The following is a 23,863-nucleotide window of genomic DNA, read 5'->3' as shown; positions in this document are numbered from 1 at the left end:
TGTGGCTTATATTCGGGCCAATACGGTCAAAAATTTTTTTTTAAAAAGTTCCCAAGTTGTTTGGGGTGCAAATACTGTGAAATTAAACTGGCAAATTGCCTCAAGGAGCTACAAAAACCTCTTGGGGGACTATTGACTGCTGGAATATAGGGTATAAGATGATAGTGGGAATGCATGTGTTTTATTTAAAAATGCAACAATATGAAATTGAGCTTGCATACACTTTTACCAAAAGGAGTCGCTGGAAAGGTATCACCTCACCTGTAGGGGTGCCTGACGCATTAGATACCACAATGGAAGAAAAGTAGGATAGAGATGTCCAAAAGTAAGTGGCTCTCTAAACTCACCAGTGGGGTGTTTTTGTTTTCCCCGTAGATCATCCGCCGAGTCTTCAGAACCACTCCAGGCTCCGGACTCCCCCGCCTCCACTTTCCCACGCTCACACGCCAAACCAACATCACGCAGCCTCCATCAACTCTCTCAATCGAGGGAACTTCACCCCGCGGAGCAATCCCAGCCCCGCTCCAACGGACCACTCCCTTTCTGGAGAGCAGCAAGCTGGGACGCAAGAGTCCACGCACGCTCAGGACAACTGGCTGCTGAACAGTAACATCCCCCTTGAGACCAGGTAAGTCATGTTCGGCTGGAGTGGTGTAAGTTGCTCTGTTTGTGCCAGGCATCTAGTCCTCATGAAGGTAGAGAAAAAGCTGAAAGTTATTTCTAGGGCACCTGGTGATGCACCAGAGAAGTGAATGGGGCTGACCATAATCCAGAGATTTGGGCTTTGCACATGTATGTTCATTATCTCTATCCATGGATATATTTTATAGTGATGCCTCCAGCTGTCCTGACAGTATGAGGCCTGTTTCTCTGCCCTTCTGAAGCCCAACTTTTGAATCAACATTGCCCTAAGCTGGACCCCTTTTTCCACTTAGCCCAGGGCCAGCAGTGGCTCTCTCAGGTGTGAATCAGCGGCAATGAATACAATTTATACTAAACAGATCAATATTTGCAGATGGATTTCCTTTGCATGGCGCGTTCCGAGCATAACATTTGCATTTTCCTTAGCGCAGAATTTCATTTTTGCCGGGGTGCTGAATGCAAACATTTTCCCCATCTGCTGCTTTCCCTCTTGTTGAGAGAAAGGGGTGGGTAGGCAGAGCTATCTGCCCGCTCCCTCCTATCTTCTCAAAGAGGACAGATTGTCTTCTACTGAGCGCTGAGTTGCCTCTCTGCTCTGCAGGAAGGTGTCGTGGGAAGCTTCGCTAACGCAGTGATAACTTCATGCCGTCGAGGTATTCGTAGTGAGTTCCATCACCTCTTTTTTCTAGAAAAATAGCACTGGAGCAGAGTATAACTGTTTGGAATCAATCAGTCGATAGAATAGTCCAGCATTGTTTGTTCGGACTGGCAGCAATTTTCCAGCTTCTCTAGTATAATAATACAGTGGTACCTATGGTTGCGAAGGGGATCCGTTCTGGAGGCCCGTTCACAACATGAGCAGAATGCAACCTGCAGCGGCGTGTCTGCGCACCCACGGGTTGCAATTCGCTGCTTCTGCGCATGCGCGTGATGTCATTTTGCGGTCTGCGCATGCGCGAGCGGCGAAACCCTGAAGTAACCCTTTCCGGTACTTCCGGGTCACTGCAGGACGCAACCTGAAAGAATGTATCATGAAGAAAACGTAACACAAGGTATGACTGCAATAATAATAATAATAATAATAATAATAATAATAATAATAATATATTTATACCCCATCCACTCTGGGCAGCTTCCAACAGAATATTAAAAACACGATAAAACATCAAACATTAAAAATTCCCTAAACAGGGCTGCCTTCAGGTGTCTTCTAAAAGTCAGATAGTTGTTTGTTTCCTTGACATCTGGTGGGAGGGCATTCCACAGGGTGGGCGGGCACCACTACTGAGAAGGCCCTCTGCCTGGTTTCCTGTAACTTGGCTTCACGCAGCAAGGGAACCGCCAGAAGGCCCTTGGAGCTGGACCTCAGTGTCCGGGCTGAACGACGGGGGTGGAGACGCTTCTTCAGGTATACAGGACCAAGGCCATTTAGGGCTTTCAAGGTCAGCACCAACACTTTGAATTGTGCTTGGAAACGTACTGGGAGCCAGTGTCGGTCTTTCATGGGACTTTTTCATGCAGAGCACATCGTCTGCCACTGACTTATGGCTCTTCCTTACTTTCAGTGGGGACTTAGTTTAGCTTTCGTTTCCTTTTTTTTTAGTAGTAGTAGTAGTATCTTCATAGCTTATTCCTGACGCATTTTTACTTGGACGAAGAGAAAGAGGAAATTGCCTCGCAGTCGTCTTTCACAGTTTGGAAATATCATCGGCATTAACCGTAGCTTGTAAGGCTATTTCCCCCATTTAAAACGGGAATGAGAAACATAAATTCAAAATGGGCTTACGTGTGCGTGCGTTCTTTTGTATAGCTTCGTCCCCCCGAAGTGGAATAAATCAATATCCTATTTAAGAAACTGGAATCAGTCAATATATTGAAAAGATTTAGCCTCCTAGCTGTGCCGATCGCAGCGAGTATAATTGTAGTCTACCGTGCAGGAGAACTTGATCTTGTTAAGACATAATGGGGGAGATGTCATCGGATGCATTTTCCGCTGCCTAAAATATTGCTCCGGCAAGTCTGGAACCCTATAAAGCACCACATCAATCAATTAGCATCCTTCCCCATTAGTCTCTCCCTCCACCTCCCCGAGTTCCTTCGCCACATCTCTTTCCTTGCCTTCTGTCTTTGGATAATTGCATGTTACAGGTGAGTCTTTATTGCTCCTGAGAAACTCCCATCACTTTTTAAAGTGTTGTCAACCACAGGTTGTCAGAAACTGCTGCAAATGTACCCAGAGTCTATGGGCACATCTAATCGGATCTAATTTGAGGGCCCTGGTGTGTTGACTTAAGGGTTTCTGACTTCTTTCCTGCCCACCCCCACCACCATTTTGCCACGGAGCATTGCAATACTGCCATCTATCAGATCGGGCTATTTGTCCATCTAATTCAGTATTGCCTGCTCGGACCAGGAGTAGCTTTCCAAGATCTTAGACTGGGGCCTTTCTTATGCTAGAACACTAAAAACCCATCTATACCAAATGGAGCTGAGTGCTGGAAGATTTGAGACAGACAAAAGAAATTGCTTCTTCGTGAAGCTGATAGGTAAACTGTGGAACCCTCTGCCACAAGAAGCAGTCTTGGCCACCGGCTTGGATGGCTTTAAAAGAGGATTAGACCAATGCATAGGGGGACAAGGCTAGACATGGCTACTAACCACGTTGGCTGTGTTTTGCCTCCATTGTTGGAGTTTGGCCCTGAATACTAGTTGCTGGGAATAGCTGGTAGCAGTGCATTGTTTGCTCAGTCCTACTTTCAGGCTCCTCACAGGCAGAATGCTCTCACGCTACATGATCTTCTCAGCTGGAGATGCCAGGGACTTTGGATCAATTCAGCAGGAAATTAGTTCCAGCCTTTCCTTGAAGCAAATTGTTTCCTTGGAACTGTCCGTGGTGCTGAAACTGCTGCCTGACCAAACTACTGTTGGGCATCTCACATTTCTTGGATTATCAGTCTCTGTCACAACGGGCATATATAATAATATAAACCCCGCCCATCTGGCTGGGTCTCCCAGGCACCCTCGGCAGCTTCCAACAGGAGATTAAAAATACATTAAAACACCAGCCATTAAAAAACTTCCCTAAACATGGCTTCCTTCAGATGTCTTCTAAACGTCAGATAGTTGTTTATTCCTTTGACATCTGATGGGAGGGCATGGGGTGGAAGCCACTACCGAGAAGGCCCTCTACCTGGTTTCCTGTAACTTTGCTTCTCGCAGTGAGGGAACTGCCAGAAGGCCCTCAGAGCTGGATCTCAGTGTCCGGGCAGAACGATGGGGGTGGAGACACTCCTTCAGATATACTGGGCAGAGGCTGTTTAGTGCTTTAAAGGTTAGCACCAACCCTTTGAATTGTGCTCGGAAACATACTGGGAGCTGATGTAGGTCTTTCAAGACCGGTGTTATGTGGTCTTGGCGGCCGCTCCCAGTCACCAGTCTAGCTGCTGCATTCTGGATTACAGTCATACCTCATGTTACGGACGCTTCAGGTTACGTCTTTTCAGGTTGCATCCCACGGCGACCCGGAAGTACCGGAAAGGGTTACTTCCGGGTTTCACGGCTCACGCATGCACAGAAGTGCTAAATCATGCTTTGCGCATGCGCACAAGCACCAAATCGCGCCACGCACCTGCGCAGATACGGCGCTTCAGGTTGCACTCTTTTCAGGTTGTGAATGGGCCTCTGGAACGGATCCCGTTTGCAACCAGAGGTACCACTGTAGTTGTAGTTTCCAGGTCACCTTACTCCCCTGAAGACATGGTGAGGGTTGCAAAATACAGCAACTCATCAGTCTGGCTGCTGCTAGGTGTTCAGTGACTGCACTGTTTTGTGGATTTGACCTGTGGGATGCCTCTCAGGAACAGGGAAGGCGATTAAGACCCTCCTTCCTGTAGAGTGTTCTTACCTTTGTTCAAAGGCACACATGCAACACTTTTCAAACTTGAACTACACATGCAGTAGGAAAGAGGCAGAAATGGGGCAGGACTTGGGGGTGGCCTGCAGTGTTCAGTTGCCTTGTGTCCCATTTCCCTTTCTTCTCTGCTATATCTTGTAGCATGAGGGGACTTGATGGAGGTGTATAACATTTTGTGAGGCGCGAATAAAGTTGACAAAGGGTTTCTCTCCCTCTCATTACCGGAACACGGGAAATCCAGTGAAACCGAATGTTGGAAGATACAAGGCAGGGGAAGAAAATACACACATCGCAGAGTTAAAGCCACTCCCACAATCAGTAATGATGGCCACCAACTTGGAGGGATTTGAAAGATTAGACAGATTCATGGAAGATAAGGCTGATCATAAGGCAGCCCTGTTTAGGGAAGCTTTTAATGTTTAATAGGGTATTGTATTTTAGTGTTCTGTTGGAAGCCGCCCAGAGTAGCTGGGGAAACCCAACCAGATGGGTGGGGTATAAATAAATTATTATTATTATTATTATTATTATTATTATTATTATTATTATCCTCATCATAGCTACTAGCTACAATGGCTATGTTCAGAGATCTATCTATCACTTGCGGACAATCGCAAGTGGGGAGGGTGCTACTATGGCACCCGGTTCCTGCTTGCAGACTTCCCAGGTTGGCCACTGTGAGACAAAGATTCTGGACTAGGTGGGCCATTGGCTTGAACAGCCAGGCGCTTCCTGCATTCTGAGTAATGACATCACACCATTCTTCCATGTTACGTGGAAGACTGGAGCGAGCTGAGTTGGGTCCCTGTTTCAGCATTGTTCCTTATGAAGTCTAGCCGCTTGAAGTCCTTATGAAGTCCCTCAAGGCTTTTTAAAAGGCATGAATACAAAGAATATCACCCCCCAAAAGACTTAGGAACATGTCCGAATTTCAAAAATAAAGCCATCGTTCTCTGCAGCTTTCTTCTCTCCTTCCTATTTGATTCCCCCCTCCCTTCATCTTGGCTCAGAGGGCTGCCTCCTGCCCCCCTCCTCCGCTAAGCCCCTTCCTTCTTCTATTCTGTTATTGACGCTTGCATTAAACATTATACAACCCAACATCCTGCCTAGTGTTATATTGGCAATCTCCCGCTGAAACGTACAGTTCCATTGTAGAAACCCATTTTTACACAGAGGCTTTTAACTACTGATAAATTCATATTTATATCCTCGCTGCTACCCTTCTTGATGGTGCATCCATCAAAAGCACTCTTTTTTTTTTTTTTACTGCCTTCTTCTTGGCATACAACTTCTGAATACGCCGTGCTTGGTTTTTAACGGTTTGCGAACTGGCGTTTCGGCTCACGCAGCTCGATCCTCTACACCTCAAAGCTATAAACATGAATTAGAATCATAGAATCATAGAATCCTAGAGTTGGAAGAGACCACAAGGGCCATCGAGTCCAACCCCCTGCCAAGCAGGAAACACCATCAGAGCACTCCTGACATATGGTTGTCAAGCCTCTGCTTAAAGACCTCCAAAGAAGGAGACTCCACCACACTCCTTGGCAGCAAATTCCACTGTCAAACAGCTCTTACTGTCAGGAAGTTCTTCCTAATGTTTAGGTGGAATCTTCTTTCTTGTAGTTTGGATCCATTGCTCCGTGTCCGCTTCTCTGGAGCAGCAGAAAACAACCTTTCTCCCTTCTCTATGTGACATCCTTTTATATATTTGAACATGGCTATCATATCACCCCTTAACCTCCTCTTCTCTTCTCTTCTCTTGTGTTTCTCTTCTTGGGATCAGGAAGCGGCCAAAGACTCGCCTTCCCAGCAAAGGCTGGCGAGAGTGGGGGAAATGAAAAGAAACCATTGCCCCTCACCTCTGCCAAGGGAAAGTGGGATTCCCACCCCCAAAATGAGAGCACTTTATAGAGCAAAAGTGGGGAACCTGAGACTCTTCAGATGTTGCTAGACTCCCTAATGCCATCACTTCCTGCCCCCATGGCCAGTAGCCAGGGGTGATGGGGCCTGGGGTCCCGCAATATGCAAGGCAGCAAATTAAGTTTGGTTCCAGCCCTCATAACACCTGACAATGCAATGCTCTGTGAAAGGGATGGGGCACCTGTGGCCTTCCCATCAGCCCCAGGAATTTATTTTATTTATTGAATTTATTTGTTGTTTAGTTGTTTAGTCGTGTCCGACTCTTTGTGACCCCATTAACCAGAGCATGCCAGGCACTCCTGTCTTCCACTGCCTCCCACAGCTTGATCAAACTCATGCTGGTAGCTTCGAGAGCACTGTCCAACCATCTCGTCCTCTGTCGCCCCCTTCTCCTTGTGCCCTCCATCTTCCCCAACATCAGGGTCTTTTCCAGGGAGTCTTCTCTTCTCATGAGGTGGCCAAAGTATTGGAGCCTCGGCTTCAGGATCTGTCCTTCCAGTGAGCACTCAGGGTTGATTTCCTTCAGAATGGATAGGCTTGATCTTCTTGCAGTCCATGGGACTCTCAAGAGTGTCCTCCAGCACCATAATTCAAAAGCATCCATTCTTCGGCGATCAGCCTTCTTTATGGTCCAGCTCTCACTTCCTTACATCACTACTGGGAAAACCATAGCTTTAACTAGATGGACCTTTGTTGGCAAGGTGATGTCTCTGCTTTTTAAGATGTAAATCCAAGCCAGTAGGTTTTGGTAAAGCTGGAAAGGAAGAGCCTACAAGGCTGAAAGTCCAGTAGCATCACAGAAACTTTCATATAATAACAAAAATAATTTATTATTTATACCCTGCCCATCTGGCTGGGTTTCCCTAGCCATCCAGGCAGCTTATTTCAAGATAGGAAGGCTGTCCTCTAATGTTAGGGCATTCATAGTAAACTACTGCTGTCAGGAATCTCCTCCGCTCCAGCCTCATTTGCATATCAAGGTATGATCACCCTGTTTACATGGTCGCTTATTCTTGGATGAAATAAGGGTTGACTCAAGAGCTCCTGACCTCGCCGGGAGTGACCTTTGTTGACTTGTTTTCAATTGGCTCCAGTGTCTGATTCAGCTTTTGAATTTTAACCAAACCAGAGGTTGACGTGAGTTCAAGGGTGCTTATTCAGGGGATGTGTACAGGGCATAATTATGTTGTCTGCCTGTTTTCCTGGATAAAATGAATTGGTACTGATGTGTCTCAGGCTGTATACATTTGGAGTGAAAAAACGAGACACAGAATTGTAACTCTTGAATGTTTCTTGAACTATGCGTTCCAGCAATACAAGGTAAGGATATTTGGCGGGGGGGGCGGGGGGCTTGTCTTAGGCGTTAACAATTCTCCTTGCAGCGGCAACGTGAAATGTAACCCAAAAGAAGAAAGAGAATGAGATTCAGTCTGATTGAATTCTTATCTGCGGATCGGCAAGAATAGGGTTTCTCTAGAAAGATTATTGACTGACTGGCGTAGTCTGTCTTCTTGCCGGAGCACCCACAGAGCCAGACTCATTACTAGGGACGCTTGCTGCGCGAAATTAAGACGTCCAGTGGATTAGATAGATTCATGCACGATGGGTTTGGACAGCTGCGTTGGCAGCAAAGCCATGAAATGTGAACATAGGCACCAAACAATGTTTTGTGCTCACAGATCTGTGTGTATATGTGTGTGTGTAGATATAGCTACCAACTGCATTGGATGTCTGAAATCTGATGGATGTCATCATTTACCTGTGACCGTTGGCAATCCCAGATGAATTCTGCGAATGTCTGAAAACTCAAAAGAGGATAACGCGGCTGAGTGTTCCTATCACCCGAGTGTGATGGTTGCCATTCACCGACAAAAGGAATTTTCACACATTCCCAAAGTTCGTGCCGGGTCGCCGGCCTTGAGACGTGAATGCGAACATTCAGCAAACATTAAGATATCCGTGGCAATACACACACGTATATATTCTTTTGTGTGTGCATACATAGAGTAGATATGTGTATATATGGAAGTGAACATTCACAAATGCTATATATGTATATGTTGTAACATGCTATACATATCAATGAGTGGCCCATCATTCTAATCCCATGCACAGCTGCACTTATAACCATTTGTGGGTTTATGAGGTCACACTTCATAGATGCATGTCTCACTTGGCTTCATTCATGTTTCCATATGTATGTAGAAACATAGCAAAGCAGACATTCCTAGAGACTTTGCAGGACAACCTCATTGAGATGGACATTCTCACCTCCTCCCGACATGACGGTGCTTTCAATGATGGGTACGTTGACGCTTCATGTGGTCTTTGCTCTCTTAATATTGCAACCATTCCCCCGTCCTTTGCATGACAAATTAATCTGTCATATTATTATTTCCCCTCTCACTTTCTTGTCTCATGTAATCTATCCCCCCCACCCTATTTTCCTCTCTTCCCCCACCTCCTTTCCCCCGCCCAAAAAAAGTCGTAATCAAAACAATGAGGTTCATGACAGTAGGGAATGCAAATCGTCCTGCACATATTAATGGCAGCCTCGTTAATATGCCAATCCATAGCATCTCATTGGCTTCCTCCTGACACCTTGAAAGCCATTTCATTAACACAGAGGCAGCTGTAGCGGGATAGCAGGTCTTCTAAGACATGTCACTGTGTTTTGCTTCATGCTTTGTTTGAGATGGTTTAAATGTCCTAATCCGATGTTTTCCAGGTTTCACGTCTGAACTTTTTTGGGGGTGGGGGAGTGTCTTTGTGTCTATTTGACAACAGCGGATGTTTGCTTCGGCGGCACTTTTTCCCACGTGTCCACCATTTTGATTGGAGAAGTTGGCATGTATTTCAGGGAATCGTGGAACTGGCAACATTTTCTTTCCCTAAAGAGTTGGTGGTTGTGTCTCAGTAAGAGCCAGTGGGACCGCATCCAACAAAGTCTTTGCACTCGTGGAACAACTTCCACTCATGCAAAAAAATTTTGCTCTGTCTCCTCTTCTTGCACACCCCTGCACCCCCTTCCAAATTTGTTTGGGGGTGGGATGGGTGGACCCAGAGAATATTTGGAGGGTGGGCATGCAGGGAGAAAGCCTGTAGGTTCCATTGCCTGAGCACAAGTCATTCTGCAAGCGGAATGCAGCCTGTTCTTTTTTAAAAAAGAAAAATACTGATCAGTGCAATCGATCAGGATAGTTTTAACCCCCAGCTGCTTATTCTGTACCTGGTCTCAGGGCTGTGGTCCTAGAGGCAACTTCCCCAAAAGCAAGTCTAGGGCTGGTCAGTACGTGGATAGGTGAGCTGCCTATGAAAACCTTATGTATGCCATCTGGGCCTTCACAGAAGAACGGGAGAATGTCAATGATGTAAATAAAGCTTGTCATTTTGGACCACATACCAGTGATCCATCTTAGAGCAGGTTTTCTCAACCTTGGGTCCCTAGGTTTTGTTGGACTTCAGCTACCATCTTTCCTAGCCAACATGGCCAGTGGTCAAGGATTATGGGAATTGTTGTTGTTGATGATGATGATTGAATTTGAATACCAACCTTCATCCGAAGATCACAGGGCAGCACACCAAATGAGAACACAAAATACGTAATAAAAACAAGGGCAAGAACATGCATAACACAAAAACCAACAAACGAATAACTCCCCTCCCACAAACACAGTTAAAAGGACATAGATTGTTTAATCAGCCCAAGGCCTGGTTATAAAGGAACACTTTCACCTAAAGGTGTATAATGAAAGCACCAGGCGAGCTTCCCTGGGGAGAGCATTCCACAGACGGGGAGCCACTGCAGAAAAGGCCCCGTTCTCATGTTGCCACCCTCTGGACCTCTCATGGAGGAGGCACACAAAGAAGGACCTCAGATGATGATTGCATGGTCCTGGTTGGTTCATACGAGTTGTGGTTCAAGAACATCTGGGGACCCAGTGTTGAGAAAGGCTGATCTAGAATATTCAGGGTTGGCCAACCAAGGTGCCTTAGGAAGAGGTTCAGCAAGCAAATCATGGTGGTGACCAGAAAGTCGTGTGAATGGAGCACAGGATGAGGCACTTGCAGGGGAGACTTGGCATCAGACAGCCTTAACCTCACTCATGTTGACTGGCTCTCAGTGGTGTAAGTCCACTGATTTCTCTCCTGCAAACACGCCCCTCTCTCATCTCCACTCGGAGGGTAACACTAGGCTGGGAACCCCCCTTTGCTTCTTGCAATGTGGAGTTGTACCCTTAGACCTGCACATCCTGCCATTATTGCTGCTGCTTCCTTCCGTTTTGATGAGAGAACATCTCCCAGTTCTTTGGGTGGTGCCCTTCTCTTTACGGAGAGAGTACAAGATGTGAAGATCCGCCACAGGGGCGTCGAAAGACCACCGCTGACCAAAATCTCAACACTTGTCACAAAATGGCAGTGGCACAAATGTAACACTCACCGTCCTTCACTCTGCACAGTGTAGTAGATGGCATTTGGGGACACACTCACACAACTAGCGAAGGCTGGTCTATTTACAACCAGTCAGGAGAGTGGATAATAATAATAATAGTAATAATAATAATAATAATAATTTATTATTTATACCCTGCCCATCTGGCTGGGTTTCCCCAGCCACTCTGGGCGGCTTCCAACAGAATATTAAAATACAATAACCTATTGAACATTAAAAGCTTCCCTAAACAGGGCTGCCTTCAGATGTTTTCTAAAAGTCTGGTAGTTGTTCTTCTCTTTGACATCTGCTGGGAGGGCGTTCCACAGGGCAGGTGCCACTACCAAGAAGGCCCTCTGCCTGGTTCCCTGTAACTTGGCTTCTCGCAGCAAGGGAACCGCCAGAAGGCCCTCGGCACTGGACCTCACTGGACCTGGATCTGTGTGCCATTAACTCTTGGATCCACTTCTCTTGGTCTCCCTGAGTTCTGCACATTGGACACCTGTTACCGCTGTATACAACCAATGTAATTTGGCTTTCTGATGGAGACATGAATGAGTAGCTTCAGTGTTTTTTAACGGGCTTACTTTTTTAATTTCAGTGGACGCATTTCATTTCTTTCTTTCTTTCTTTCTTCTTCATTCCTGTTTTTTTACAAAGCCTTTGTCCTCGATGCATGGCACTGTTTTTATGTGTGTGTGCGTGTGTTTAGCCAAGTGCTGCTAAGTTTAAAATCCTCCTTGTGCCTCAATCACTTGCAACCTCTCTCTTTCTCTCCCCGCAGGCACTTCCTGTTCAAGCCGGGAGGAACCTCTCCCCTCTTTTGTACAACGTCTCCGGGATACCCCTTGACGTCCAGCACTGTGTACTCGCCTCCCCCTCGCCCTCTTCCCAGAAGTACATTTTCTAGGCCGGCCTTTAACCTGAAGAAACCCTATAAGTACTGTACGTGGAAATGCGCTGCCTTGAGTGCTATCATCATCTCGGTCACGCTGGTGATACTCCTGGCTTATTTTATCGGTAAGCTTTCCCTTCCTTTCTGGGGCCTTTCTTTCTCCTTCGACCCTGTGAAAACGTCAGTGTTGTTTTGCTGTTTTTGTTGGGTGGTTCTGCTCCTTTGGCCGAGTTGTCCAGAGAGAACCTCTGCCTGTGCCTACTGTGCGCTGCCTGTAACAAGTTTGATTTCACCACTGGGGGGGAAGATGAAAGAATTTGCTGGACAGATCTACTCCCAACCTCTCCAAACAGCTGTGTAAAAGACCCAAATACATCTAGGGACTCTTCCAGTAGACGTCTAGAACATCAGGAGGATAGCTCCAAAAAGTTGCTTGGGTTTTAAACCAGGGTTTCCCATATTTGGGTCTCCACCTGTTTTGGGACTACAATTCCCATCATCACTGACTAGTGGCCCTGCTAGCTAAGGATGATGAGAGGCGTAGTCCAAAAACAGCTGGAGACCCAAGTTTGGGAAACCTTGCTTTAAACAGTTGTGCCATATGCTACAGGTACCGTATTTTTCACTCCATAAGACGCACCTGACCATAAGACGCACCTAGTTTTTAGAGGAGGAAAACAAGAAAAAAAATATTCTGAATGAAACTGTGGATGTATGATTTTTGTGGTTCATGCTGTGGCCACAGACATGTGATCTGATGGTGAATTTGGGGTGACCCAATGCAAAAATCCTGAGGATCCATGTGGACCCGTGCTTTGTAGCCATGTTTTTGCGCTATTGCGGCCCCACGCAGCTGTGGGTGCGTGATTTTTTGGGTGCAGGCTGTAGCCATGGACATGCTATGTGATCTGATGGTGAATTTGGGGTGGCCCAATGCAAAATTCCTGAGGATCCATGGGCTTTTACCTCCCCCCTCCCAGGCAGCCTCCTTTATCGCTAACGCCCCTTATCTCCCTCCCAATCCCTTACTGATCAGCTGCTTCCTTTCAACGCTCCCTTCCCTCTTGTTTGCCTTAGTGTCTTTTCCTTAGCTGGAGCAGTTTTTTACTCCTCCTTTTCTTCTAATTTTTCTCCTCGTTGATTTAGTCTTCCTGTCTCCTCTCCTTGCAAGTTTGCTGTCTTTACCTCCCCACTCCCAGGTAGCCTCCTTTATTGCTAGCATCCCTTATTTCGTTCTCAATCGCTTGCAGATCAGTGGCTTTGTTTCAACACCCACTTCCCCCTTTCAAAAAAAAAAAGCACGATCTGCTTTTTGCCCCTGGGCCCCTGGGACCATGCATTCGCTCCATAAGACACACAGACATTTCCCCTTACTTTTTAGGAAGTGCGTCATGAAGCGAAAAATACGGTAAAGGCATATTCTGCTCTTAGAGAAACGGAGACATCCACAAATACCTAGAGGGCAAGCAGTAAATAACAGCTCACTTGGAGTGGCGGCATGTGGTTACTTCCTTTTGGGTGATTTCTGGATTTCGACAGGGAAACATCTTGTGGGAAGGGAGGGGGCAGGTTAGTAGAAGAGTCAGCCTGCCCCCAGAGCACCCCAGTACTCAACTTAACCTTGAGATTAGTACCCATTCTTGATTTCTTTGTTTCCACCCCCTTCCCTGATAAATTAGGTGAATGGAGCTGCAAAAAGGGTGGTGGTGGTTGGAAGAGCAGTTTGCAGGTTTACCCATCTATGAAATCTGCGTAATTTGGGGCAAAACATTCCAGATACAAAACATTCCAGATAGGGACACGGGTGGCGTTGTGGGTTAAACCACAGAGCCTAGGACTTGCTGATCAGAAGGTCGGTGGTTCGAATCCCCGCAACGGGGTGAGCTCCCGTTGCTCAGTCCGTGCTCCTGCCAACCTAGCAGTTCAAAAGCACGTCAAAGTGCAAGTAGATAAATAGGTACCGCTCCGGTGAGAAGGTTAACGGCATTTCCGTGCGCTGCTCTGGTTCACCAGAAGCGGCTTAGTCATGCTGGCCACATGACCCGGAAGCTGTACTCCCTCAGCCAATAAAGCAAGATGAACGCCGCAACCCCAGAGTCGGCCACGACTGGACCTAATGGTCAGGGGTCCCTTTACCTTTATTCCAGATACAAAATCTGGAATATTGTTTATCCCCTTTCGGAATCTTCGCACAATAGCTGGCAAACATGGAAAGCAGCCTTTCTCAATTTTCCAGCTTTTCCAATACTTTTAAGGCAAGAAAGGATTGTAGGCTTTGAGGGGTAGGGACAGTGATATTGCGGGATAAGAAGGATAAAGGCTTTCAACTGTGTCTTTACCCAGCCCATTTCTGATTCAATTCTTTTTTGGGGTGCTCTTGGACACAGCAGCCTCCAAATTCTGTTATGTAATAATTAAATCATCTCTCAAAATTGTTGCATAATTGAGCAGGGAGACTGTCTCCGGAATGTGGTTGTGCCTAAGCGAGTCCCTGAAGAATCCAGTGTCGGTCTCAGTGAAAACACACAGACCTCTATGCGCCTGGAATTCTCACCCCCATTTCTTTTCCTGTATTTTCTACCTGCCTGCTGCTCTCTTCCTGATGATGCTTCTGCAATTCAGAAAACAAATACTTATGGTTTATGTGTCTCTTTTCTCCTTCGCTGAGACACCAGATTAACATGTCAGTCCCAGTTTTGTATTTGTTTCCATTAGGGAGAAAAAAAACCCTGAAACCTTACAAAAAAAACAACAACAACAAACCCACAACCCAATAGATGGGGATGGTTGTGCTGCTATAATTATGTTCCTAGGACTCTTTAAGCCTAGGTAAAAGCACTTGTTCCCATGCAGCAGAATTGAGCTCCCTGTTGATTTTGCCTCCGCTTCTTCCATGCCATCGAACAGTAAAGCATTAGTGTTATAACTTGCTGCAAGCTGCACATGTGAGTAGAAAATAGGACTTTCCTACTTGCGTCCCTCTTGCGTGTGATTTGTTACCAACAGATTATTTCTTCTGATGCCGTATTCTTCCAGCGGATATTTCTTTAATGGCCGAATCTCTCTTTCAACCCCAACCCCAGCTCTCAAAAGATTGCCGCCATGCTTACAGTCACTGGTTTTTTTAGCGTGCTCCATAGCAGGAGGAGAAGTGATTAATCAGCGAGCATTAAATTGATAGCAGCTTGATGGAAGGTGCAGTCACCTTTCATCATTTGCCAAGTATGTCCAACCCCGGCGTCCCATTTATCTTGCGTTATCTTTATGCGCCAAGTAGATGTTGGGACATTATCTCTGCGTGTCAGAGGAACTTGTCCCTAGTTCCTGTAGAACTTTGGCATTCATCAAAAGCGGGCAGGACTCGTTGGCCAGGGGGGTGGGTTGGATCTGTGAAAATCTCTTCCTCTTCCTCTTCCTTTCATTCTTTTTTTACATAAGCATTTGGGGGCTGTCCGCTTCACCTGTTCTGTTAGTGCAACGATTTATACTTGCGCAACAAAACCTCCACTCTCCCCACCTCACCCCATATGTGCCCCACACAGGGCCGGATTTAGGTATGAGGAGGCCCTAAGCTGCTGAAGGTAATGGGGCCCTTTATATGTCCAACTGTCCTTTGTCAACAACAAATAGTCCTGTTTTCTGTGTGTGTTGAATATATGCTATATGGTAATTTATGGACCTAATAGGTATCTCAAGCCATTTGCACATGTTGCCATGCAAGCAGTCCGTGCAGAATGTAGGCACCCTATATATAGAAATGAGCAAACCAGTGATATTTTAGGGAGCAGGCTAGCAGGCGGGGCCCATGACTTACATCATAGGAGTCTACACAACACAAAACACTGTTGCTGTACGTGAGTTTTATTTTATTTGTTTTTTATTTTATTTGTTTTTTATATTTTGGAAATGTGCATCCAGTTATTTTTCTTTAAATTGGGGGGGGGGGGCAAGAGAGTGGGGTCCTAAGCTATAGCTTGTTTAGCTTATACATAAATCTGGCCTAGGTCTTGCCGATCGGAAGGTCGGCAGTTAGAATCCCTGCGACGGGGTGAGCTCCCGTTGCTCGGTCCCTTCTCCTGCCAACCTAGCAGTTCGAAAGCACGTCAAAGTGCAGGTAAATGAATAGGTACCACTCCAGCAGGAAGGTAAACGACATTTCTGTGCGCTGCTCTGGTTTGCCAGAAGCGGCTTAGTCATGCTGGCCACATGACCCGGAAGCTGTACGCCGTCTCCCTCAGCCAATAAAGCGAGATGAGCGCCACAACCCCAGAGTCGGTCACGACTGGACCTAACGGTCAGGGGTCCCTTTATCCTTTACCTAAATCTGAAACTGGCCCCACACCCTACCCAAATTGCTCAAAAGGGTTTGGGGAACCCTTGGAACAACTTTAGGGAGCATTACATGGGAAAGAGAGTTGGAGAACATTCCTTTGCACGAGCAGAAATCCCTGTGCGGACAGGGCCTTTACGTAGCACTACTTTGGATATAAACCTTAACTCTTTTTCATATCCTGTCTGATGGTTTTGAAGTATCTCCCACATGCCAAAGTAGATTGGCAAGATGCACCAAAGCTAAAGTTGTGGTGGTGGGGAATTATTGGTCATGTTATGCTGGTGGGGATCATGAGTCCATAATTTCCAAACTCTAAAAGAATTATTCAAAATCAAGTGTAATTGGTTGAGCACTGCATAAACATAGTTAATGAGAAGAGCTGCTATCGGGTCCGCTGATCTAATCACCATGTTGGGGGGGTGCAGATATTTAATTAGATTTAATGAAAAACTGTGTTTAATTTCAAGTATAATCAATTATTAATTAATGTAATGAGTGACTCTGACTGGGTTTACTAATTAACTCATTTAAAAATTATGAATAACCTTTTCATTTGTAATTATTTTCTACATCCTGTCAAGTTGAGGATAAAAATTGTATCACTAACTAGAAATCACATACACACACACCCTATAAATCTTTCCTCCACATTGTCCTTTCCTTACTAAAGTAGAAGTGTCAGGGAAAGTACTTCTTTTGATTCCCAACTTAAAAAAAAACAAAAAACCAAAAAACAGACTTTTACTTTCTGAACTTTGGGGTACGTTTCTAGGCTTACGGTTTTAAATTGTTTTGCTCTTCTAGGACAATATTTAATCTTTGCTTTTGTAGCACTGATTTCAATTGTGTTGCAGTATTTAATTTTAAGAAAGGTTAACAAAATGTATCTCATGTTGGCTTTGATTATGTTAAGGAGTGGAATGAGCTTGAGTTCATTGCATTAAAATGTCTAAACAATATTGGATAGTTCACTAAAGTAACTCAGAGCAGTGACTCTAGTGTAAAAAATTCTACTGCCATGATTAATTCTGTTATCTCAAGAGTGTTGGTGTATATCATTTTCCACTCTCTTCTTAACCCATGGCATGATTTTATTTATTTATTCAAATTTATTATGGCATAAACTTTCAGATGCTGGCCATAAATAGCAGGCCATGTATTACATAGTCATTATTTTGTGAATTACCATGTTTAAATACTGTGCATTATTATCCATTTCTGTACTTTCCCAGCATTTTATTTCCTCCTGACCTCGCTGTTTACAGCCTCCCCACACCTCCTACTTGTATGTTGTTGTTTAGTCGTTTAGTTGTGTCCGACTCTTCGTGACCCCATGGACCAGAGCACGCCAGGCACTCCTGTCTTCCACTGCCTCCCGCAGTTTGGTCAAACTCATGTTAGTAGCTTGGAGAACACTGTCCAACCATTTCGTCCTCTGTCGTCCCCTTCTCCTTGTGCCCTCCATCTTTCCCAGCATCAGGGTCTTTTCCAGGGAGTCTTCTCTTCTCCTGAGGTGGCCAAAGTATTGGAGCCTCAGCTTCAGGATCTGTCCTTCCAGTGAGCACTCAGGGCTGATTTCCTTCAGAATGGAGAGGTTTGATCTTCTTGCAGTCCATGGGACTCTCAAGAGTCTCCTCCAGCACCAGAATTCAAAAGCACCAATTCTTCGGCAATCAGCCTTCTTGATGGTCCAGCTCTCACTTCCATACATCACTACTGGGAAAACCATAGCTTTAACTATACATACCTGCAATTCAAGATGCATCTGATGACATTAACTGTAGTCCACAAAAACTTATACCATAATAAATTGGCTAGGCTTTCAGGGTGCCACAAGACTCTGTTAAAGCAGCAGCTTGTGTCCTGCATTGCACAGTTGAGAAATCACTCAATTTAGCACTCAACCAAACTTCCTTTTGCTTTCCAGGAACATATCCTCACTTCAAAGCTCCATGTCTGAGAATTGTTGGCTATTTGTCCCAAGGAAACCCGTGTTTTACTGCTGAAACAGAGCCAGTGGTAATCTGCAGAAAACCCAGTTGCTGTTGGCTGCAATTCAGTGAAAAAATGCAGGTTTTCCTGGGGACAAAAAGACCCCAAAACTATCTAGATGTGTGGAGCTTTAAAGCCTGGTCCTGTGCCCGGGAACATGGCACAAAAGGAAGCCTGGAGAAACCCTAAATTGCCAGTTGCTGGCATCCATCTGTCTCAGGAGGCAGTGGAGGAGTGTACCTTGAAGTCAAACCTTTGGAGAGTTTCAGCGCCTGCTGTGGCTGTAGAGACCGATACAGGAGAGACATGTTTTGTTGCAGCTGGGGCAGATGAAGGCGTCCGGTTGTGCTGCTGCGGATGCACCAAGGAGTTTCTTTTCGCCATGCTCCTCCCAGCGGTTATTCCTCCTCTGGTCACTTCTGTGGATGCACAATCTGACTACCTGTCTCCAGGCACTGTGGTCATCTGCAAGGGATTCCTACAGCCTTCACATCACATTTGCAGACATTATTTGCAACCGGCCTGGTGCCGGAAGCCAGCTGTCCGTAGACCACATCCTTGGGGATGAGCCCTAAACAGGCAGATATTACAAAATTCTGTATATGAGAAGAAAGAAGGAATTGGTCCATCCTGGGATTTTGCACATCTGTGGTGTTGCGATAAATTGCCCACTTAAGGGAGAAAGACGTTCTGTAGAAATGTCCATACTCATTGTGCTTCAGTGACATTCTCTTTTTTTCTTTAAATATAATAAATTTTGTTAGTATTTTCCACACAACAACATCAACACGAAAAATAACAATACATAAAACACAAAAACCAGCGTACCAAAAAAAAACCAAATCCATATCTTACAGATCTTAATATAAACACTAAAAAGAAAAACAAACATTGACTTCCACCAATCCCACAGCACCTCCTTTACCTCTCATTGTATCTTCCTGTTTTCCTTATCTCTATCCTAGCATCTAGATATAAATCCCTCTTTCTTATCCTTTCACTTCACAAGGTTGTTCCATACTCAGCCAGATTTCTGTCCTTGAACCTTGGCTTTTAAGGTATTCATTTAGGCACTCCCGTTCCTTTTTCACTTCACTTTTTGGTTTTTGTCTTATTATATCTGTCAATTTGGCTAATTCTAAATATTCTGAAAGCTTACATAACCATTCTCCCCTAGTGGGTAACCGGTTCCCTTTCCAGTATTTAGCCACCAGGATTCTTGCTGCAGACATCGTGTATAAGAAAAAAATAGTTTTGTCTTTTGGAATATCACCATTTAAAATTCCTAAAAGGAATTTTAGGCTTCAGTGACATTCTCATAGCTTTCAACAAACTAAGGGAACTTGGTTTAGCTCTCTTTCCATTCAAAGATCTACAGAAGAAGCTTTGGTTCTGCTTTCCGCAGGCAGAAAGGGGGGCAGCAAGAGTGCGGGAAAAGAATGTGATTCCATCGAAACTGTACGACTGGTGTGATGTGTAAATACTGTGATTTAACAGAAGGCTTTCACAAAGCTGATTCATCGTACTAGAGGAATAATGGGCAAACAGAAAGATAAAGGTGCATTAACTCAAGGAAGCCATTACATCCCTGCTGGAATTAGCCGGGCTTTGAGTCACCAGCGACTCCCTTTTCAAATATTCGCAGCGGTTTGTACAGAAGCGAGGGCAAGGAAGCAGATCTCAACTAGAGATGGCCTGAGACAGAAAGGCTTTGGGAGTCGCATTCTGACACACGTTCTGGATATGGCCGCCGGAGCATTCTGGCAAAAATGGAAAGGGGGCCAGAAAATGTGGACATTCACTTCTTAGTCCCATGTCTGGAATGGAAACAACTGTCGCTGTTGCTTTCGGTCCGCAAAAATATGCGTACAGGCGACTCACCACTTAAGACAGGGGTTATGTTCTGGGCCTCTGTGGGCATCAGTGAAATGTATCTAAATGGGGAACACCCTGGAGAGTCCCCGTGGCTTGCGAAGAGACCCTCCCCAGAGCCCGATGGAGACATCCTTATATAAAACTGCATTCCTTCCAGTCCTCCCCTTAAACTTATTTTTTTATTTTTTTAAAATCATGTCTGAACTCGATAATACAGTGGTACCTCGGGATGCGAACGGGATCAGTTCCAGAGCCCCGTTCGCATCCTGAATAGAACGTAAGACGCGACGGTGCGTCTGCGCGTGTGCAGGTCGTGTTTTGCCACTTCCGCGCATGCACGTGACGTCATTTTGAGCGTCTGCGCATGCGCCGAAACCCGGAAGTAATGCGCTCCGTTACTTCCGGATTGCCGCGGAGCGCAACCCGAAAGCGCTCATCCTGAAGCACATTCAACCCGAGGTATGACTGTATACATACAGCAAATACTAGTTATTGGTTACAAGATGTAGGTGGAAATGAATCTTTTAGTGTCTTGAAAGGTTGTGTATAAAAACTGGAACTAAGAAGACAGGGAGAGTTGGCTCAGTTGGTTAGAGCATGGTGCTGATAACACCAGTACAGTGGTACCTTGGTTCTCGAACTTAATCCGTTCTGTAAGTCCATTCCAAAACCAAGGCGCAGTTTCCCATAGAAAGTAATGCAAAATGGATTAATCCGTTCCAGGGCTCATAGCTTCTCTGAGTTATTCAAGCCCATTCACCACGACAAGGCGGTGATCCATGAAGGAGCAACCAAAATTAGGAAGCATTTATTTCACCCAGATAATTGGGGCAAGGGAAGGGACTATTATTTTCACCTGGTAACCCCCACCTCCTTGAAGGGGACTCAACCCATACACATTACAGTGGTACCTCGGGTTACAGATGCTTCAGGTTACAGACACTTCAGACTCCGCTAACCCAGAAATAGTACCTCGCGTTAAGAACTTTGCTTCAGGATGAGAACTGAAATCGCACGGCGGTGGCGCGGCAGCAGCGGGAGGCCCCGTTAGCTAAAGTGATACCTCAGGTTAAGAACAGTTTCAGGTTAAGAACGGACCTCCAGAACAGATTAAGTTCTTAACCCGAGGTACCACTGTAACGGCATGCAGATTTTGCTTCTGCTGACTGCCAGATCGTTCGGCCTAACGATCTCTCTGCTAATTCCGCCCTAGACTTCCACAATGCACCCTTGTGAAGTGTTTCTGGGAACCTGAGCCCGACAGTGTTCCATGTGTAGATGAATAGACAGATGGAGCATCTCAAGAGACATAACCAAAGGTGGCCATTGAAAAAAAAATATATTGTCTCGGGGGCACAGCTCTCTCAGGTATTTCCTTCCCTCGCCATGCGGATGGTGGGAACCCCGGAGGCCTTCCTGGCTGCTTTCTAGCCTAATTAACACGCCTCCCCTCATTAAAGAACCTGCGCACTCTGAGTCCCATCTGTTGTGGGAGAATAAAGTGCTTGGAAGACGGTTGAGCTGGAGGAGAATCTGCACATCCTAAGGATTCCCTCCTCCAGACGATCGGCTCAAAAGCTTACCGCAGTCAAGTTGTGCGAGGCTTTTGTTTTTGTTTTAAACTGGCTTTCTCTCCTGGAACTTTTTTTTTTAATCAAATCCACGTCTCTGTGCCAAGAGCACAGTTAAAAGCAACACTGACTCAGCCGCCTTTGAGCCGTTAAAAGCCGCACTTTAACTCTGGGAAGTGAGGAAAGTACCTCCGAAAAAGCCAAGCTGGGGAAATTGCTTCCAGTTCCACCCTGCCTCTCTCGTCCTTTCCTCTCCTGCTTCAAGCCCGCTGCGAGAACTAAATATAACCAAAAATAACGTTTTCTTTTGTTCTCCAAATCCGCGGTGCTGTTGGAGGCCTGCTTGCTTTTGTTAGGGGAGAACTGTCCATTTCCTTCTGGCTTCCAATTTTTTATTTTAAGAGGGGCTGGCTTTGGGATCTCGCGTTATAGGTTTGGACAGCAGCCACGGATAGCTTTTTGTAGCCTTGGGACTGCAGAGGCTAAAATGATTTAACGGCAGCTCTGAAAGTAATGGCGTTGAAGATACAAGAACTTGCATTAGAGCCTTCCTTCTCGAGATCGATTCATTCCAGCCACCCCCAAACTGGAGTGGAGAGCTAACCTGGAAAAAGGCTATAATGAATTGGTCCTTTTTCTGCTCCAAATCTAAGCAAGACCTCTAGCCTGACATTTAAAAGCAGCGGAGTAAGGGAGATATACGGTCCTATAGGAGCTGCTGGGAACGAGCCTCTTTCTGTGCCACGAAATAATTGTTTAAAAAATGTTAAGAGTGATCTTCCAGTTCAGCAAGCAGCCCCAAGCAAGGAGCAGCGCAGGTTTTAACTTTGAAAACAAACCAACCCCAAACTCAACAACCTTACGATACGGAAATGGCACGCGGGAGAGCCAAAGGGCAAAGCAGCCTTTCTTTTCATTTGCTTTTTTAAAAGATTTCTTTCCTATGCCGTCTCGAGGGATCAGGTCAAGTTCTGCTCCGAGCGGCTTTGCACGTTCACGTTTCCACATTGGCTTATATCTGTTAGGCACTGCAGAGCTTCAGCCGGGAAGTTCTGTAGGTGGAGCGCTATCTAGCTGCTTGCTTGCTGCGCAACCGCAATGGCCGGCTGGAAAAGTCAGCCGCAGGCAGTTCAAGATGGGCTGATAGCACCACAGACCAGAATCCTACACGGTGAACCAAAGATTGCCCATTCCGTGCCAGTGCCTTCTCTTTAGCTGCATAATACGCTTCGTTCCACAAGTTGGCGTTGCCCGCCTGACACCCTGCAGTTGTTGGAACTACAACTCCCAGAGCAGGCTGGGGCTGATGGGAGATGTAGCTTGGCAACATCTGGAGAACATCAAGTCAGCAAAAACTGTGCTAGACTATCCCTCAGTCCTGTTCGCTCCACCCCTCAGGCCCAGATACTTGGACGTCCCTCCATTTGTCATAATTTTTATTAATTTTCCAATATAAATTTCTACATTAAACATCCAATTATCACCAACGTCCTTTTTTTTTTGACTTCCATCAACATGTCTGATAATTCTCCGTAATATCACTTTCTCCACATTTCTTAATTTAATATTGCACTATACAATTATTTACCTTATCATATTATTTAAGCAATATTTCTACCATACATTCTCACAAAGCTTCTTGAAAACTTACAAACGTTATCTGCTTCTCACAAACATTTTTAACATATTCTGTAAATTTATTCCAGTCCTCAGTGAGCCTCTGGTCTCGTTAGTTCCGGATCCTCCCTGTTAACTTGTCCAATTCTGCATAGTCCATTAATTTCATTCTCCATTCTTCAATCGTAGGCACTTCTTCTTGTTTCCACTTCTGAGCCAACAAAATTCTAGCTGCTGTTACTGTGTATAAAAATACCTTCCAATCCTTCTTTTTAATTTCATAACCTAATATTCCTAATAGAAATGTTTCTGGTTTTTTAACAAATGTATATTTCAACGTGTTGAGACTTCCCTCCATTTGTCTTGGGCTTGGGCCTGCTGATGCTCCCATCTTGAAGTTAGCGTGCAATGTGAGATGTGACAGGAACACATGTGATTCTGGGTGGCACCATAAAACAGGCCCTGAGAGGCATTGTGAAATACACTTTTCTTTCAGTCTAGCCTACTTCACAGGGAAGAAAAGAGGAAGCCTATTGGAAGCAGAATAGCTTGCGACTGGTAAATAAATGAAAAACCCAAACCTGTTCTGGAGCCCAAGATCTTAGGTCCATCTCGATTCTCCTTCCCCACTCCTGCGTCTTACTGCAGTGAGGATGGAAGTGGATGATTT

The 23,863-nt window shown here is 45.5% G+C and overlaps 1 protein-coding gene across 10 annotated transcripts in view; it reads left to right on the top strand.

The window, feature by feature from the left end:
* The window catches only part of TENM4 (teneurin transmembrane protein 4), a 645,695-nt gene that overhangs the window by 426,643 nt on the left and 195,189 nt on the right, over positions 1–23,863 (top strand). For 9 of the 10 annotated variants that reach the window (XM_081001709.1, XM_081001708.1, XM_081001716.1 and 6 more), the window contains 3 exons: positions 376–628; positions 8,684–8,782; positions 11,695–11,930. In XM_081001709.1, coding sequence (XP_080857835.1) covers positions 376–628; positions 8,684–8,782; positions 11,695–11,930 — 588 coding nt within the window. The remainder of the gene's footprint in view (positions 1–375; positions 629–8,683; positions 8,783–11,694; positions 11,931–23,863) is intronic. The other variant, XM_081001714.1, reaches the window with a different exon arrangement.

This window comes from Podarcis pityusensis (genome assembly GCF_964106645.2).
Source record: "Podarcis pityusensis genome assembly, chromosome: 4".
NCBI classification, from domain to species: domain Eukaryota; kingdom Metazoa; phylum Chordata; class Lepidosauria; order Squamata; family Lacertidae; genus Podarcis; species Podarcis pityusensis.
This window is presented reverse-complemented; position numbering and strand designations above follow the sequence as displayed.